This window comes from Triturus cristatus, chromosome 10 (assembly GCF_964204655.1).
Source record: "Triturus cristatus chromosome 10, aTriCri1.1, whole genome shotgun sequence".
Lineage (NCBI taxonomy): Eukaryota > Metazoa > Chordata > Amphibia > Caudata > Salamandridae > Triturus > Triturus cristatus.
In genome coordinates, this window is record NC_140593.1 from 890,745,264 (window position 1) to 890,763,188 (window position 17,925).

Here is a 17,925-nt window from a genome sequence, read left to right on the forward strand (position 1 = left end):
TCAGTTAGTTGATTTTGGATATTTGGTGACACAATTCTTTAATCTACATTTAATCTTATTCTAATTTCTCTAAATAAATCACCCGACACATTTGTTCGTTAGAATAATAATTTTGTTTATCTAATCAATTTCAATAAGTCATAAACCAAATCACCGAACATCATATTTACCTAATCTGGCTATTAGACGTCCTCTAAGTCAATCTAGTCGTGGAAAAGTCTTTAAATCATCAAAAGTCAGGCAGCAATTCAGTCTGTCAAAGATTCAGGGAAACAGCTGTCCAGCAGTGTCACCGTCCTCTCCGTCAGCATAACGTCAGAAATCAGGAAAAGATCTCGCTTCAATTCGCTTAGTCTACCAACTTTTATAATGAAACTAACGTCAAAATGTAACAAAAATCAGTTTTAGGCAGTCCTGATTGGCTGGTTTGGGGTCATTCGGTAAAGTTCTCACATACTCTGTTAGGTTAAGTCATCACACTTGCTGGTTCCGGTTTTAAAGACAGTCCTTTGTTTCGTGAATTTGGTGATTCTCCCAGTGTGACCTTGATGGGTACATCTTGTCTGGGGTCAGGACGAGGCCACTTGTTGTTGGCGGTGGCGCAGGCGCACTTCACCCGAAACCTCGTGAAACAATAGTAGTCACGTCGTGTGTCTCAGCCAGCCATCTTTTCTTAGGCCCAAATGGTCAACTTAAGCAAAACAAACACAAAACGTAATTAAAACATTGAAATGGCTAATAAAATGTTAAACCCTCACTAATTCCCCTATGTGTAAGTAATTATCTAGCATGATAGCAACATTCAAAGCGTTTATATTCACCCAACGATGTCATCTGGTGCAACTTACAATTACATCAAAAAAGCAACATATATCATGCAATATTCTAATTTTCTACCATTAGTATGCGTACATATATTAGTATACAGTTAGTTTAGCCGTGCAAATGCAAATCCCACGTGTAATTCTTTCATTAATATAATTGGTGAGTTATCACTTCAAACAGATTAATAATATTACAATTAATAGATTATTCGGATTAATGTAAACATGCAGAAATGGGGGGGGGGGGGGTATACAAAATTTTGTACTACCCGCTCCAGCACTAGCAGTAGCCTGAGAGTCTGGATGAGCGCGATCCGATGTACTGCACCTGGGGGAGAATCGTTCCCTGGCATGCTGTTTACAGAATGTAAGGGTGGCCGCCAGGTTATCAAAAAAGCAGGGCTTGCCATTTATGTCCACCTGAAGGCGGGCAGGGATGGCCGAAGCATGCCATAGCACTGATCCATTTTATGTAGTGCTGCCTTGGCATCGATGAACTTGTGGCAAGCCTCCTGTAAAGTCCGGAAAAAGGGAGATCATTGTCCCTTGCCAGTCTCAGAAATTGAGGAGCCGGGTCACGATCAGTCGTGATGGAGTGCCTGGAGCAGGAAATGGGCCAAACGATCTATGTGCCCGCTCCACAACAAAGGTGGATGTGAAGTTTTGGCAACCCAGCAACTCGGAGAGAAGGCATTTTATGAACAGATCAAGGCGGACTGTGGCTGTGGACTCAGCAATACCCAGAATGCAGACGTAGTTGCGTGGCCATGGGCTTCTAGGTCTTCATTTTTTAAAGCTATTGTTTTGAGGCGAAACTCCAATTTCTCGAGTTGTTTTGCTGTCATAGATGCTCCGTCTTCTAGTCCAGATATGCGTTCTCTAGCACTCATGAGCTGCGTACTCTGCTGGTTCAATCGTTCCCTATTCGGTCAAGTTGGCCAGTAAGGGTATCAAACTGTGCGTCGATAGCACGGAAGCCAGCTCGGAGTTCGGACATGGTGGCCTCAACGCCGGACAACTGTCTGGTGTCTGGTCCCCTGCTGCTCCATTCTCCATATCCAGTGCTTTCTCTGGAGCATCGGCTGCTTTAGGCTTCTCAAAGGGTAGTTTGCGCTGCTTCGGGTCGCCGCACACCATGTCTGGAGTGCACCAAGACGGATGAAGCAGAGGTGGGTGGAGCCCATCGTTATTGCCTAGAGTTTGTTGCCCAGGCGGTGGTATGTCCAGGGGGTCTGTTGGTGGTATGTGGCCTGGGGCCAACCGTTGCGGGGGTGCTGCCAATCAACCTGGCCAGCAATGCAGATCAGGGTGAAGGTAGAGTCATCCCAGCCATGCTGGGGGAGATTTCTATACCTTCCATTGCTGGCAGATGGAAAGCAATGAGGAGGAGGCCCCATGCATCCTGCTAGCAGGGGTGGTGTGTGTGGTTCACTGCCTCTGGGTGAGCTCCAGGCCTGAGGGCAGAAGAGAGATGCCACAAGGTAGACAACAAGGGGCGGTAGCACCTCTGATGTTCAGGCAGTAGGGAGATCGTGGAGCCAGAGTAAGCAGACTGATGTGGTGGGCCTTTCAATGGACCCATAGAGGCGTTAGTGGATTGTCAAGGGCCCAGTCTGCAGAGGAGGAATAAAAACATACTGCCCTACTGGTCTACCATTGTTGTGGTTCACTGCATCTGCAGCATTGTCTCGGGATTAGGTGAGGGGGCAGGCGGCAGTGCCAGGCCACTTCCATCCAAGTCGGCCACTACTGTGGCATGCGCAGGCCCAGTTTAGGTGTCAGCGCTGTTCTGGCTGGCATGGTAGCGCCCCCTCCACCGTGAATGGCTATGGGGACCGGATTGCCACAGAGGAGTAGTGGGTCAGCCCTGGTGGTTCAGAGTGGCCCAATGATTTCACGAGCCTCTGAGGCGCATGGCGGCCATTGAGTGCTCCCCGCTGTCTGGCACTGTGGTGCCACTCAGCTCCCTGGGTTTCACCGCATTCTCTGCCCCTGATGATTAGGGTTTATGAAGGAGCACTTTGGATGCACAATGGAGTGTTTTCCAACCCATCAGCTCCGCTCACAGGGCCGAGTACTCCGGAACTTCAGTGCCATGTGGCATGCCGGTCGCCGGTGTTGCCATGCCCCCCTGAGAACCTAACACCTCTCACCAGGACAGAGCTCCTACTGGCACCCTGATTGACACCAGTAGCTCAAGTGTGATGTCATGATATAGGGTGTCAAAGCTGTAGTTGGAGTCCACTTAACTGAACTTTCTTGATTATTTCTTTTCATAGCTCACTCCTCACATCCAAAAGGGCAGTTTCCATACCCCTTCCTGTATGAGAACAAGGCGGCCAACACTTAACAAGAGAGCTGACTTCCATGTGAGCCTCTATCTACTGTCCGACCACCTTTTGTACGGGTACATCCAACAAGCGGTGTTGAGTGTTGGCCAATAATTCAATGGCGCCTCCCAGCCCGCTGGAGAAGGCTTGGTGCAACACCTCGTGGTAATGATGAGTAATAACTGAGAGATGCTCCGTGCATTCCTTGCTTAGACATTAGGGGTAGAAGTGGGCAAGCCATAGGGAGAGCCGAGACACAGCTGAGCCAAGGCGTCTGGCTCGGCTCTTCGAGCTGCGGCACAAGCCGAACCATCGAAAGACTCAGCGTGTGAATAACACACCTGACGTCATATCAAATATAATGACTTTTTCAGTTTAAAAATAGGCTGTTTCTTGTACCCTTGTGTCTCACTTCACTATATCATTGCATTGACATCTGCTTGATGTAATGGTTTTTCAACATCAATTTTTCCCTCTGGGAAGGCCCTGACATCACTGCCACAAGTGATCGAAGAGACATCAGCCTGTCATGCCCACTGTATATTTGGCCAGGATTAATGCCAGATGTGGAGCGACATTTTCGTGTATTAAAACACAAATAAGTGACGTTTTTAAGTAGCAATCATCTTGTGTTGAATTTGTTTAAGGTGGTCTCAGATCTGACACTTGAGTAGAAGGCGGCAGAATGATGCAAAGTGATTCGCCCAGGTTCACGCAGTTTGGTAAAGTGGGGACTTTATGCTATATTCAGCTACTGAATGAACTTCTACGTCTCGGCCCCTTCACCACCAAGGGACAGTGCTTTGTGTTCTGTTATTATCTGAGCTAAATTAGCACACTGTGCTCAATCAATACAAGTGCCATGCATTCATTCAATCTGACTCAATACATGTATACATTGTCAAAATGTCATTCTTGAACAATGCTTAGGTAATGGGAGCCTTTTGTGTTAATGTCTCTCAGTTCCTCTGATTTAACAAACAATAAAGAGGGAGCGAGTGCAGCGAGCAATTGGTTTATTTGAGGGCTTTTCTTATTTGCAGCAGTTGGACTCCTGTGCCTCTGGCATGGGCGTAGGAAGTGTGGGGGGCGCGGGGGATATATCCCCCCCAGCTTTTGGAGTGGGGGGGACACGGGGGACAAGGGTGGGGGGGACGAGGGGACAAAGGAATTTCCCCTCTCCCTTCTGTTATCGCAGGGCCATTAGCACGCGAAAGCGCTACCTAATGGCCCTGCACTTGACCTGCCTGGAGTCAGAGGCCACCCGCCCTTTGCCTTTTGTTATGCTGCAGGAAGGCTCAGCCGTTCTGGGAAGGGCAGAGAACGGAGAAAAAATAAACGCTGTCTCTTTTCCTTCATGGCAAGGACCGTGTCCACTACTCCTGATCTGCCTCTGGCGGCTGCCTTCCTCTCTTTATTCCTCCATCTCTTTCTTCTCTGTCTCGCTCCTGCTTACGTGCTGATTTCAAGAGGCAGCTCTTAAGGTACTCTCTCTTGCCTCTCCTTTTCTTTATTTGTTCCCCTGTGAAATTGATCCAAAAAAGGCTGAACATGTCCTCATTTCTGACCGTTTTCTATTGAAAAGAAAAACCTCGGAATGGAGAGAAAAATAGCTAAATACCTAAATAAAGCAATACAGAGTGGACAGCAGACAGGCCAGACTGTTATTTACACCCACACACATTAGCGCCACTTTACAGAGTTTGCCAGTGAAAGCGCTACTTTCTTTTTTATCTTCTTTCCTTGAACAACATTGTTTTCCCAGGGTGGGTAAGTGCGCCATTCCTAAAGGGACTGCAATACCTGGTTGATGGGTAGAGTGGAAACGTTTAATATAATCGTTTTCAACTTTTTAAATATTTTAGCTTATAAAATGCGGCTCTGTGTTTGGGGATGTGGTCTTTTTTTAAACCAAACTGCATACATTTTGAAAGGATATAAGCAATGGACATTGAAAGGGGTCCCTTCCTGGTCCTGTAGCCATGTCTTGAACTTTTCAGGCAAAATCACTTACTGATTTCTGAATAATGAGTTTAAAACCGTTAAGGTAACCATGTTGTTACTGATTACAGTTCACATGCTTTGCTTATTCTTGCATTCCCTATGAGTGTTTGCTTTTTCCAGGGTGTTATTCATTTTTTTTCAGGCAGCATTTTACTGTTGTCTAGTGCATAATTTGAATTTAGTCGCAGCACAATTGAGTTGTGCTGAAGGCAGTGCGAGTTTCTCTCAGTGGGGCAGTATGGTGTTCAGTGTGGGAGAGAATGTGGCACTCTGGCCAGAGCTGCTGAATTTGGAACTGGAGAACCATGTTCAGACCTTTATGACCAGTTCACCATACCACACTCCTGACAGAGCTTATTCCGATGCTACACCTTAGAAGGCCCGATAGACCTTAGAAGCCCAGGTGTCTTAGCACCCGCAGGTGGACCTGTCCACCACAATCCATACTGCAGTTCACTTCCAGTCTTACGGGCAGGCATATGAAGAAGCACATCCTAGATCGACAGTGAATCTGTCACTGAGGTCACAAGACCCTTGAGGCCAGTCCACCTCACCCATTGGTACCCCCATTGGCCTTTTTCCAGCACTAGCAGTGCAACTTGCCAGGGGTTGACAATGTAGGATTTGCATGCACACCAAACTTAGGGGGTGATTATAATGGCAGTGGGACTGCCACGTCACCCCGTCGGTGGCGGTCCCACCGCCATTGGTGACTGCATCACAGCCCGCCATATTACAATGGCGGGTGGTTACCTGGTGGTCGGAAAGACCAACCACCACGCACCCGACGGGCTTCCTGAGCCCGCCGGTGTGGTGGAGGGGCTCGTGGTTTCTACAATGCTGGTGGTGCCTACCATGCACCGCAGCAGGGATTACGATGTCCCTTACCCGCCAGCTTATCAATGGCGGTTCACCTGCCATGGAAATGCTGGCGAAAGGGACATTGGGGGCCCGTAGCAGGCCCCTTTACTCCTGGCCCTCAGACATGGGTCCTGGGGGGCATCTACGATGCCCCACAACATATCACTGCACCATGTGGCAGGCACCGATATATTTAACGTGTTCCTTTTTTTTTTACTTTGCGGCGGATGATGCAGCCACCAGCACCTGCTGCAATGTAAAAGATAGGCACTGCGAACACCGTAGTGGCAGTCGCATTGTAATGCCTATCGTGGGGCCTCCACCTTGAAGGCCAGCGTTCCCATTCCCCGATTCGATGGCGGTGGTACTGAAGTCCGCCTGCCATCGTAGTCAGCCCCTAAGTTTGCATTTTATGAATATGATTCAGCGGGAAATAAATTGATGTTTGCAATTTAATTGACTTTGGTTGGCCTCTTATCTATGAGATTTCCCTGTTGAATGTGCCTTAACATTATACATTTTTGGTTGTATGAATTGATTGCATACTACACTCTCCTACAGGTATTAATTTGAGTGTCATTAGGAGTGTCTGGGACCAATTGTTTTCTTAGGAATTGTTTTCTTTACTAACCTTTGCAAAGGGCCCTAAACTTCACAGCAACACAAGTCACATTTCTTTTAGTAATTTGGGATCCGTTTGAGCTACAAAATTGTTTTGGAGGAAATCGTTAGATTATGCAGCAGATGATGTATTATGTGGCAAATATGATACAGCCATAGTTAAGTGGAAAACATTTTTCCACTTAATTTTGCCCCAACATTGTAGTTGATCAATTTGTAAGTTCCCCAAACCCAAAAGTCGAGTTTGGGCACAATTGGCATTTTAAAAGCAGCCCTATAACACAGGGCTACTTTTAAACTGGCCTCAGGCTTCAGCAGTGCACACATGCAAGCGCAGAAAGGGCTGCTGGCCTCTAAACTGCCATGCCTTATTATGTTCTAGGGACTTAAAAGTAGTTCTAATCCCCCTGCCCTATTATGTACTAGGGCCTTATAGGAGAGGTCATGCCAATCATAGGGGTACCCTAACCCATAGTGCACCCTAGTGTATGTAGGTGTTTTCACTGTATTTTTAAGTGCCTCTTTCAGAATAGCACTGGCTGTTTAGGCAGAGGCCAGGGTCAGTCAGTCAGGTACCACCAGTACCAGTCAGCAAAAAGTTGGGGAGTGCCCAGGGCGGCTTTGCAACACTAGAGAAACACAAACTCAGAATGTAAAACATAACACCATGGTTGGGGGGTTCTCTTCAATAATCAGAATTGATTTCTATCCTAATGAACCCATTTTCCAACATTAAGATAGGGAAAGACTGGGGAAAAATCATAACGTTCTAATCTATACATTGAAGTTTTTATGCAGCTCTTTGATGACGGTTGATAGCTCACTGTTCAATGTTAGGATTTTAACTTATAAACTTCAAATACCAAAAGAATATCTCATACAAAAGCAGTAACTCACTGACCTATTGAATTAAAACTTTCACTAGACAAGCCTTCGATCTCTCTCAAAAAACAGAACATTAATCACCAAAGTTATCTTCACATTTTTATTGTTGCCTGAAAATTGCTGGAGACCAGGAATGCAGCAGCAGGTACTTTTCAAACCCTAATGCACTTGCAAACACGACGCCCCCACCCTAAGTCAGCGGCCTTTGTTTGCTTTGTGTATTAAGATGCAAGATTCATATATATGTTTTTTTTAAACATTTGGTCTCATTACTATATGAATGTAAATACCAATAAAGCATACATGCAAACTGTAACTACATGCCTGCTTTTCTCAATATTTCACTTCGAAAGTATGCGATTGTATTTGTTTAACGGGCGGTGATTTGTATAGGGTCACTGGAAAGTGCACAAGGTTGTCCCTGTCCCCCCCAGAATTTTAGTGTCTCCTACGCCCCTGGCCTCTGGGTTTGTTTTTTTAAGGCCCTGGCAGAGCATTGAGCGTGCTTTTGAAAACTGTTCATGTCTTTTTTCTCCCTTATTAGAGCCGTCTGTCTGAAAATGTTAAAAATCAGTGTTAACAAATGTACGTCAGCGACGTGCTAATGTATGCGAGAAGGTGCAAGCTTCTCGGTTCTGTGGGAATCAGCGATGGCACTGTGTGTGTTTTTTTGCCTCCAGTCAGGGTAACATTCGTTTTTTGTTTAAATCGTTTTATTGCATTTTTTCAAATATTATATATTACATTCACATGTAACAAATGTGAAACACATAAAATATTTAGTAACAGCAGAGAGCATCAATAGTTAGAAGATTCAAAAACCAATTTATGAAACAGATTTTTTTTTTTAACCAAACAAGGAGCACCGACATCAGGTCCGCGCCACATTATAACAGGAGGAGAGGGTAAAAGAGCACCATTCTGGAGATAGGATGGTACTCCGGGGGGGCGGGGCTGACTGCAACCTCTGGAGACGAGGGGATGTATGTCGTTACAACGCACACTTTTACAACGCATGCACTTACAACGCATTTTTTACAACGCAACATCCACTACAACGCATTCCATTACAACGCAGGACACTACAACGCATTTTTAAAAACTACCTTTACAACGCATTCCATTACAACGCATACTACCTTTACAACGCATACCATTACAACGCATAATATTACATTGGATTTAAGGTAAGTATTGGATAGTATAGGGGTAAAAATTACTATTCTTACTCCAGGGGGTGCAACAGTAGGGTAAGTGTTGGATAGTATAGGGGTAAAAATTACTATTCTAACTCCAGGGGGTGCAACAATAGGGCAAGTGTTGGATAGTATAGGGGTAAAAATTACTATTCTAACTCCAGGGGGTGCAACAGTAGGGCAAGTGTTGGATAGTATAGGGGTAAAAATTACTATTCTAACTCCAGGGGGTGCAACAGTAGAGTAAGTGTTGGATAGTATAGGGGTAAAAATTACTATTCTAACTCCAGGGGGTGCAACAGTAGGGTACGTGTTGGATAGTATAGGGGTAAAAATTACTATTCTAACTCCAGGGGGTGCAACAGTAGGGCAAGTGTTGGATAGTATAGGGGTAAAAATTGCTATTCTAACTCCAGGGGGTGCAACAGTAGGGCAAGTGTTGGATAGTATAGGGGTAAAAATTACTATTCTAACTCCAGGGGGTGCAACAGTAGGGCAAGTGTTGGATAGTATAGGGGTAAAAATTACTATTCTAACTCCAGGGGGTGCAACAGTAGGGCAAGTGTTGGATAGTATAGGGGTAAAAATTACTATTCTAACTCCAGGGGGTGCAACAGTAGGGCAAGTGTTGGATAGTATAGGGGTAAAAATTACTATTCTAACTCCAGGGGGTGCAACAGTAGGGCAAGTGTTGGATAGTATAGGGGTAAAAATTACTATTCTAACTCCAGGGGGTGCAACAGTAGGGCAAGTGTTGGATAGTATAGGGGTAAAAATTACTATTCTAACTCCAGGGGGTGCAACAGTAGGGTAAGTGTTGGATAGTATAGGGGTAAAAATTACTATTCTAACTCCAGGGGGTGCAACAGTAGGGCAAGTGTTGGATAGTGTAGGGGTTTTAATGTAATATTATGCATTGTAATAGTATGCGTTGTAAAGGTAGTATGCGTTGTAATGGAATGCGTTGTAAAGGTAGTTTTTAAAAATGCGTTGTAGTGTCCTGCGTTGTAATGGAATGCGTTGTAGTGGATGTTGCGTTGTAAAAAATGCGTTGTAAGTGTAGTGCGTTGTAAAAGTTGCGTTGTAAAGGTTGTTCCCCGAGACGAGGTCACCCCAGGCAGTCCGTCGGCAGGCGGCAGGGCAGTCTGGAAAGGAGCCAGGGTGGCATTCCAGCTAGCTGCCATTGGGTACTTATGCAGGCCCGGTGTGTCTTCTCTGTGTAAGGCAGCGCCATCAGCTCCGGCCTAGGCCTGCATGGAGAGCTCCCAGGCAGGGATCACTGGAGGCGCTGGTCACCTTCATCCACGGGTGATTAATCACTTTGCTAGGAGAAGTCCCAGGTCTCTGAACCAAGTGGCTGCCAGTGGCGGCTCATCCGCTAAGGCGCCGCCCCACTGACAGACGTAATGTTATTAGCATTTTATTTTGTCCTCCTGCTGCGGCCGCTTGCGAGAGGGGGCTGGGTGGGGCTGAAGAGCAGGGGAGGGGGGTACAACCCTCCTAAGTGCACAATGACTGTTTTTAACTCGGGCCGCCCAAAACAACCATGCACGCTTTTCTGTTCTCCATGCAGGCTGCAGTACAGCCTGCATGGATGACATGCAAACCTCTACAGCACATGGATGAGCACTGTGTAAAAGCAGCGTTGTGATTGGTCAGGGGAGCCTGTGTGCTGGGTGCTTCATGTTCCTGGAAAACGAGAGCAGGAGCAGAGACACAGGACCTGGCAGGAAGGTACACCCGCCTGTCCCCCCCCCCCCCCCCCGCCCCTGGTGGTGGCTCTATGTTTCTGTCCCTATGATTTAGGTGTGAGGTACTGGTCGCTCTGTGCAGTTTACCAAGTGAGTGGTCACACCCAACCAGCAGCAGTAGCGTAGGCTGATGGCATCAGTACGGTGGTAATGATGATTTATCTAATCAAGAGTGAGATAAGCCCTGTGGAGTATGTAGGATTGTATAAAATGGAAACACGCGGTGCGTGGAACAAGCTCTGGGTATTCAATAATGACCCTCCACTCGTTATCTGTGCAAGGGCATCCCAGGTCTATTTCCCTGTAGCGGCATATAGTGGTCAGTGGGAGTGCAGCATGAGTACATAACGAATCAGCAAACCATTGCGTCAAATGGCAACCTGTGCCCATGGCGTGAAGACATCGGACAGTGATGTGCATTGAGCGTTTCTGTTGCATGCCACCCCAGCATGCATCAAGTGCCCAGAGTATGGAATTGTGCAGAAGAAAATGACCAGGTAGGAGTCCTTGTCTGTCACTAGGGTCTCAAATGGTAAATGCCTACTTCGGGCCAGGCAACAAGTTTCCCCAAACATGTGGTCTGGTCTCCCCTAGGGGTGACCAGTAGTGAAGTAAAGGGGCGTATGGCTGGGTAGCCTTAGTGATCAGTAGACTCCATTCATAGCACCAGTGTGCTACACACAGCAGTGCAGGGGATGGGGATGTCGTTTTGGTGCAGGGGTGAAATAGGATGTAAAATGCGGTGCAGGCTCCAGGTTGGATTTGTCTTAGCAGTATCCCTCCCTCAGGTGTCGGCAAGTGAAGTTTTTAGAATGCCACCTAACTGCTTGTGTTGCGCCAGAGGAGTTACCTCGTGAGCTTCTCAAGTGTATGAAAGAAATATTTAGGGATGTAGAGGGGAAGATTGGCAAACTAATACAGTAAACGGGGTAGCATTACCATCTTGACAAGGGCTATCCGCCCTGCAACAGAAAGTGGGAGTGATTTCCGAATTGTCAATTGCACCCGAATCGAGGACACCACTCGGGTAAGGTGACTATTGAACAGGTCAACAGGTTCGTGGTAAACCTGGATACCAAAGAATCTGAATATTACAGGTTGCCAGGTCAGACGGGCGCCTCTGAGATGGTAGGCATGGTCCAAGACAGCAGCATCAAAAGAATAGAGGCATGATTTTGCCCAGTTAACTCTCAGTCCCGACATTGTCACCAACCTGTCAAATATGGGTGCTATGTCCGGAGGAATTGTGCGCATGTCCCGTAGGTATAGGAGTAAGTCATCGGCGTAGAGTGAAACCGAGTGCAGCCCGTCTCCTAGCAAGACTCCCCTGTCCTGCCTGTGTGCGTGGAGGGTGGCTGCTAGCGCCTCAATGGCCAGGGAATAGAGTAAGAGAAACAATGGGCATCTCTGTCGGTTTCATCTTTGGATCATGATAGGATAAGAGATCAGGAATCAGGGTAACATTCATAACCAGTAGAATACATTTGTTGCAAATTTCACTCACTCATAACAACTACCATGACTTAAGTGCTCATAGGAGTGCATTGAACAAACACAAAAGATTTGAGGTAAACGATAATAATTGGATCACATATGCCCGAATGTGGTGATGCAAGTTTATATACTGGAATACGTGCTGAAAAGAGTACCATATTTGGAAGCCCATCCAAAGCACTGTATTCTGTTGTATGATATCACACTGAAAACAAGCTCGGCAAAGCCAAGAGCTCCGACGTTGGCCGCCAGTCTTTTAACATTGGAAATTCATGTTTAGTTATGTCATGGTTTTTGCAAACATTACTGCTGGGGAAGCTGCTGGACCCTATCATCCCCAAAAACATTTAGGACCAAAAATATAGTTTCCTTTACTCAAAGGCACACATTACCATAGCAGTCCCTAGCTCTAAAGAGAACTATTTGTGTGTATGGATGTTCTCCTTGTTAAAGGGAAGCATATTGTATGTAACTCACAGTGAAGTCGGACAATGGCTGAAGTGGGCTGTGGTATGAAGAAAGATATGACTGACACAACAACAAACTTAAGGACGAAGCCTGACTGAAAACCCCTATAAGTAACTATGTTATACACATAATTTTAGTAAAATCAAAAGTTCAAGGTTACTCTGACCTATAAAAGCCAATCGATCTAGTGTTGGCTGTCAGCCTCTTGCCTTTATTAATGCTTTTTTGTAATGTTTTTGTAAATCTTTATTACTAATAGAGAAAGTTGAAAATGTAGATTCAAAGAAAGGCTTGCAAAACAGATAGAGAGACTCACAAAGACAGGCAGAGAGGGTTGGATAGATAGATGGACGGACGGACGGACGGACGGACGGACAGATAGAGAGAGGGATGGACGGACGGACAGACGGACGAACGGACAGATAGAGAGAGGGATGGACGGACGGACAGATAGAGAGAGGGATGGACGGACGGACAGATAGAGAGAGGGATGGACGGACGGACAGACAGACGGACAGATAGAGAGAGGAATGGACGGACAGACGGACGGACGGACAGATAGAGAGAGGGATGGACGGATGGACGGACGGACGGACGGACAGATAGAGAGAGAGAGAGGGATGGACGGACAGATGGACGGACGGACGGACGGATAGAGAGAGAGAGAAAGGGATGGACGGACAGATGGACGGACGGACAGATAGAGAGAGAGAGAGAGAGGGACGGACGGACGGACGGACAGAGAGAGAGAGAGGGACGGACGGACGGATGGATAGAGAGAGAGAGAGAGAGAGGGATGGACGGACAGACGGACGGACAGATAGAGAGAGAAAGAGAGGGATGGACGGACAGACGGACGGACGGACGGACAGATAGAGAGAGAGAGACAGAGAGAGGGATGGACGGACAGACGGACAGACAGACAGACAGACAGACAGACAGACAGACAGACAGACAGACAGACAGATAGATAGATAGATAGCCTTGCATAGATAGATAGGCAGACAGACAGCACAGCACAGATTCAAATAGTAATATAATAATTAAATATCTATATAAGCATGACTTACAAGAGCACTGAAAGCAAACTAGAAAGACATATAAGCAGGATATACAGATTGAAATTGGTCTACAAGTATAGCTTTAGTCCTCAGTTAAAATACCTAAATACCTATAGCAGTGCAGTTATAAATGCATTTCGTTATGTGCAGTCTAAAAATAGAATAACTTTATAAAGAATAGATTCAAATGGACACAATCTGGTATACTATGAAATAGCAGCAATCAGGTAAATAAAAAGACAGCTCCAAAAGGAATGTAAAACATCATTAGCAGGAGGCAGGGACTGATAGATCTGGAATGTGTCTAATTACGAATTGGTAGAAAGGCTCCGGCTTTTACATCAGGTTCTAATCACAAAGGCAACGCTAAAGCAATAATTATGTGCAACCATAAACTCTGACACTAAAGGGAACTACTTTTTGTGTGTATGTTCTCTTTGTGAGAGAGCACAATGCAGTCAATCAAAGTGAAGTTAGCCAGTGGTTGAAGTCGACTGACCCACTGCCCCAAGCTGTATGCTGTAGTGGGTGTATTCAAAAAGCGAATGACGCCAAACAACAGACCGGTGAATGAAGAGAGATGGCTCAAAGCCCCTATACATAAGTAAATGATACACATATGTTTTTATAAAATCAAATGGCCTTGTTTAACGTCAAATCAAAAGATAGATGTAATGAGACAGCTGTGCAGATTATCACTTTCGTGCCCCAAACTCTTTGTATTGCAAATTACTTTCCACACTGCACAAAGTTTCTGGCACACTTAGATGGTCTTTTTCTTTGCCCCTCATCCTTCTGCATGTGAGTCTACCTTAGGAGCTATGAGTATGGTTCAGGCCATGAATTATGAAAGCAGACCGTGTCCTCATATTCTCTGTCTCTTACTTAATAGGTTTGTTTCCATACATTCTTTCTCTCACTGGGTTGGGAGCACCATGATATTTTGCCCAGGTCTGTAACCTACAGAGGTGTCAGTAGCATAGCCTATGACTGAACTATGAAAAAAGAAGATGTTCCTTGGTTTCACCCTTAACAGGAGAACGTTCGTCTTCGTACACATGTAGGCAGAGGAAGATGAACGCCATTCAGCGATAAGTGTGGCTCGGTAATCCAAGATCTTGGTGATGTTTCTTGGTCCATCTAAGCAGAAATGGTCCAGGTATTACGTACTTACATCTGAGAACTGTACTTTTTGTTGATCGATTACATATTCTAAGGACACATGATAGCAATAAGATGAACTAGGACCAAGCTCCACATGTTGACTGTGCTCATTTGTTGACTTGTTGCAAAGTAAAAATGGGATCCTTGATTGCTGTAGTCTAGTCTTCCTTCAAGTTTGACAGACATTGCACGAGTACATCGCTGTCTTGGTATCAAGTGCAGTGGGTGTGTAATGGCAAATCAGGGCGAAAGACAGACAATCTACGCCAAACAAGTGGGTCATTTAGGCAGGTTTTCAAAATGTCTCCCTGGTGTCCACAAGGCTCTTTTGATGCATTGCTAACGTTACAAAGGCCCATTGACTGTATTTCTGATGATGTACTGTCCTGTCCAGGTTGATGGGCATGCATCCCATCACCAAAATAACACGCGTTCTTCTTTCTCATTCCATCTTGCTTATTTTTACTCCTGGTCCCAGAGTGAAGAATGTGCTATTGAAATCTAACTGCGTTCTGGAGGCCTTCGGCAATGCCAAGACCAACCGGAATGACAACTCCAGCCGCTTCGGCAAATACATGGACATCAACTTTGACTTCAAGGGAGACCCCACAGGCGGGCACATCAACAATTACCTGCTCGAGAAAGTAAGTCAAAGCCACTAAGTGTCTTGATCCTATTAAAAATATTTGTTTCTATTACTCTTTAGAATTACAAAAAAGTGTTTCATGTGTGCTTCCTTAACTGCTGATATATTTTGAAATAATTGTACAGTATATTTACAGGTGCTTAAATTTTTTTTTAGAACTCTGTTTATTAGGAATAAACATAAATCAAATATAAACAATACTATTGCAGTTTCAAAACAAAATACAATTCCTGAGGACAACAGGAAATATAAATGAAACAAAAGAATACATTGGGTCAAAGGAAAACGCAAATATATCATTGTTCCTTGCGACAGCCAGCCTATGGTGTTACGTTGTCAACAGCATCCAATGCGTCATTAAATGGGGTACAGATAAAACGTCTACTTTCGTTCCAGGGGCCCCATACCTTGGTCCATTTACCCGCGCAACCCCTGCTTTCATACACCGCCCTCTCCGCTTGCATGCACCAGTCCATGTCCGATGCCCAATCAGCGTGTCTGAGTGCAACCCCACCCTTCCAGGTTCTAGCAATATTGCGTTTGGCGATCATACATCCCAGTGTGACCCAGAGACGTTCAAGTCTGGTTAGGGCCGTGGCTTCCCAAACATTCAAAAGACAAAGACGAGGGAATACATTAATTGGTTTATGGCATATTTGGAACATGGCGGAAACCACTCTCCACCAGTATCTCTGAAGGTCGGGGCATTCCCACCAAGGTATTTACATTTTGTTGTGTTTCCTTTCACAGCCCCTGTACTCCAGAAAGATTGTCACATAGTTATCTTTACAAAATCCTCTGACTTTACTGTCAGAGAATAAAAAGTAAACACCACCTCCATGTTGAACATTAAGCAGCATTGTTAGAAGAAATAGCCTGGCAGTTGACCCCTGTCTTTGAATGCACAGCAAACATAAGATAAAGACAACATTTAAAGCCATTTTTAGTAAGCATTTACCTTCTTAACTCCAGCACAGTTATTTTTGGAGGTGCTGCAGCTTCCCCGGACCCCCTCTTCCAGCCCCATATGCAAACATACCCTGGACAGTGTCTATTGGCCTTCACTCTTTCCCTTTATTGAGTCTTCCTTTTTAAATATTCCATTGCATAATAAAGTCTTGAATATTGTCTGTTGGCTCCCATCCCCTTCATATTTTTCTAATATTTTACATGGCAATCACTAATTTCTGGCAGTGGCCATTCTCTTACTCCTGCAATGCAATTTTCTCCAACTATGGGACCTTCATAAATTCAAATTCACTTTGAATATTTCTCATCATTTTTGCCTATAGCAGTTTTGATCTAGTTGCTCATCCAGCACATTCGCCCCTTTTTGCAGAAGTGGGTGTCCAAACAGGGAGTGCTTGTGTTGAACATCCAATCATCTCTAGATATTTCCTGCACCTAAAATCAAGGACAGCAGATCCAACAAGAGTATTTTTTTACCTTAAAACATTTTGAGAGCTGCCTTTCTCTGTGCAGAAATGTGGAGCACATTGCTGATTTTCTTTGCAGGGATTGGTGCGAGGAGCGTTTGAAAATTGCGACGTTAGACGGCGTAGTCTCCATTCAAGTCATAGATGCTTCTAAATCTAGGTCAGTTGATGGGTTTCATCCCAGCCTTATTATGCTTACTTGCTACACTGAAGCTGGATGCACAGCAGTAGAGATTACACTTTACCTTGTTAGAACCCCTTTTAGGGTACCACAGTGCACGCAGAAGTTAATGGCCCAACCATGGTGGTTGAGACCTTTCACCCCTGATGTCCTGGGGATCAAACTACTAGGGGTCCCTGATCAACTGGGCCAAGTACCCCTTCTGCACTTGACGCCCAGTGGTAGCTGTGGTCGAGCAGTCAAGGCTCCCTCCGGGGGATATAGATACCCGTCAATGACTCATAAATCAGAAGGCAAATAGTGCAAACAATGAATCAATGTCCAGACAATAGTCGCTTTTCTAAAAAAAAAAAAAGTATTTTATTTCTAACTCTACTCATGCAATTGTATACGACATTCAGAAGCAGTAACAAATCTCCGCTTGAGGTTGGGGCACAAGTAGTTATCAGGCATATCCCTGTCCAACCTCCTTCATGTAACATGTTTGGGGTTATTCCCCATTCACCGGAGCCCGCATCTAGGGAATTCAAACTATTAGGCCATACTCAAGAGTACCTTATTTGACTCTTTAGGAATTATTCAAAAGTGTCTATGGTGGTGCAGCACCGTTAACAGCAAGTCCTCTGGGACCTCAAATGCACAGTTTCAGTCTTACCTGCTCTGGTGGTATGGCAGTGTTCAGATGTGCAGCAAGTGTCATCTCATCTGGCGCTCCCATGTTCGGATCCTGTATTGCAAAGTCGGGCCACTTGCGATGGACACAACAATACCTGGTGCCGCAGGCTCTTCCTGTTTATCAGTGCTGTCGGTCAATCTCCAGTGATTGGATCTGCTCCTGCTCAGCAGTAAGTTGGTCTTTTTCCCTTGCAGGTGGGGGGTGCTGGTGTGATCATTTAGCTCCTAACTGTAGCTTCAACGAGAGTGCAACGTCCTTGGCCGCGTCTTGGGGAACCTCAGGAACTTTGACAGGTGTAGATTACAGCATGAGGGCTCGACCCGCTGA

General features: G+C 45.5%; 1 protein-coding gene across 2 annotated transcripts in view; it reads left to right on the plus strand.

Annotated features, from left to right (window-relative positions):
- The window catches only part of LOC146796188 (unconventional myosin-Ig-like), a 1,225,789-nt gene that overhangs the window by 106,092 nt on the left and 1,101,772 nt on the right, over positions 1-17,925 (plus strand). For both annotated transcript variants that reach the window (XM_085628614.1, XM_085628615.1), the window contains exon 4: positions 15,138-15,303. In XM_085628614.1, coding sequence (XP_085484740.1) covers positions 15,138-15,303 — 166 coding nt within the window. The remainder of the gene's footprint in view (positions 1-15,137; positions 15,304-17,925) is intronic.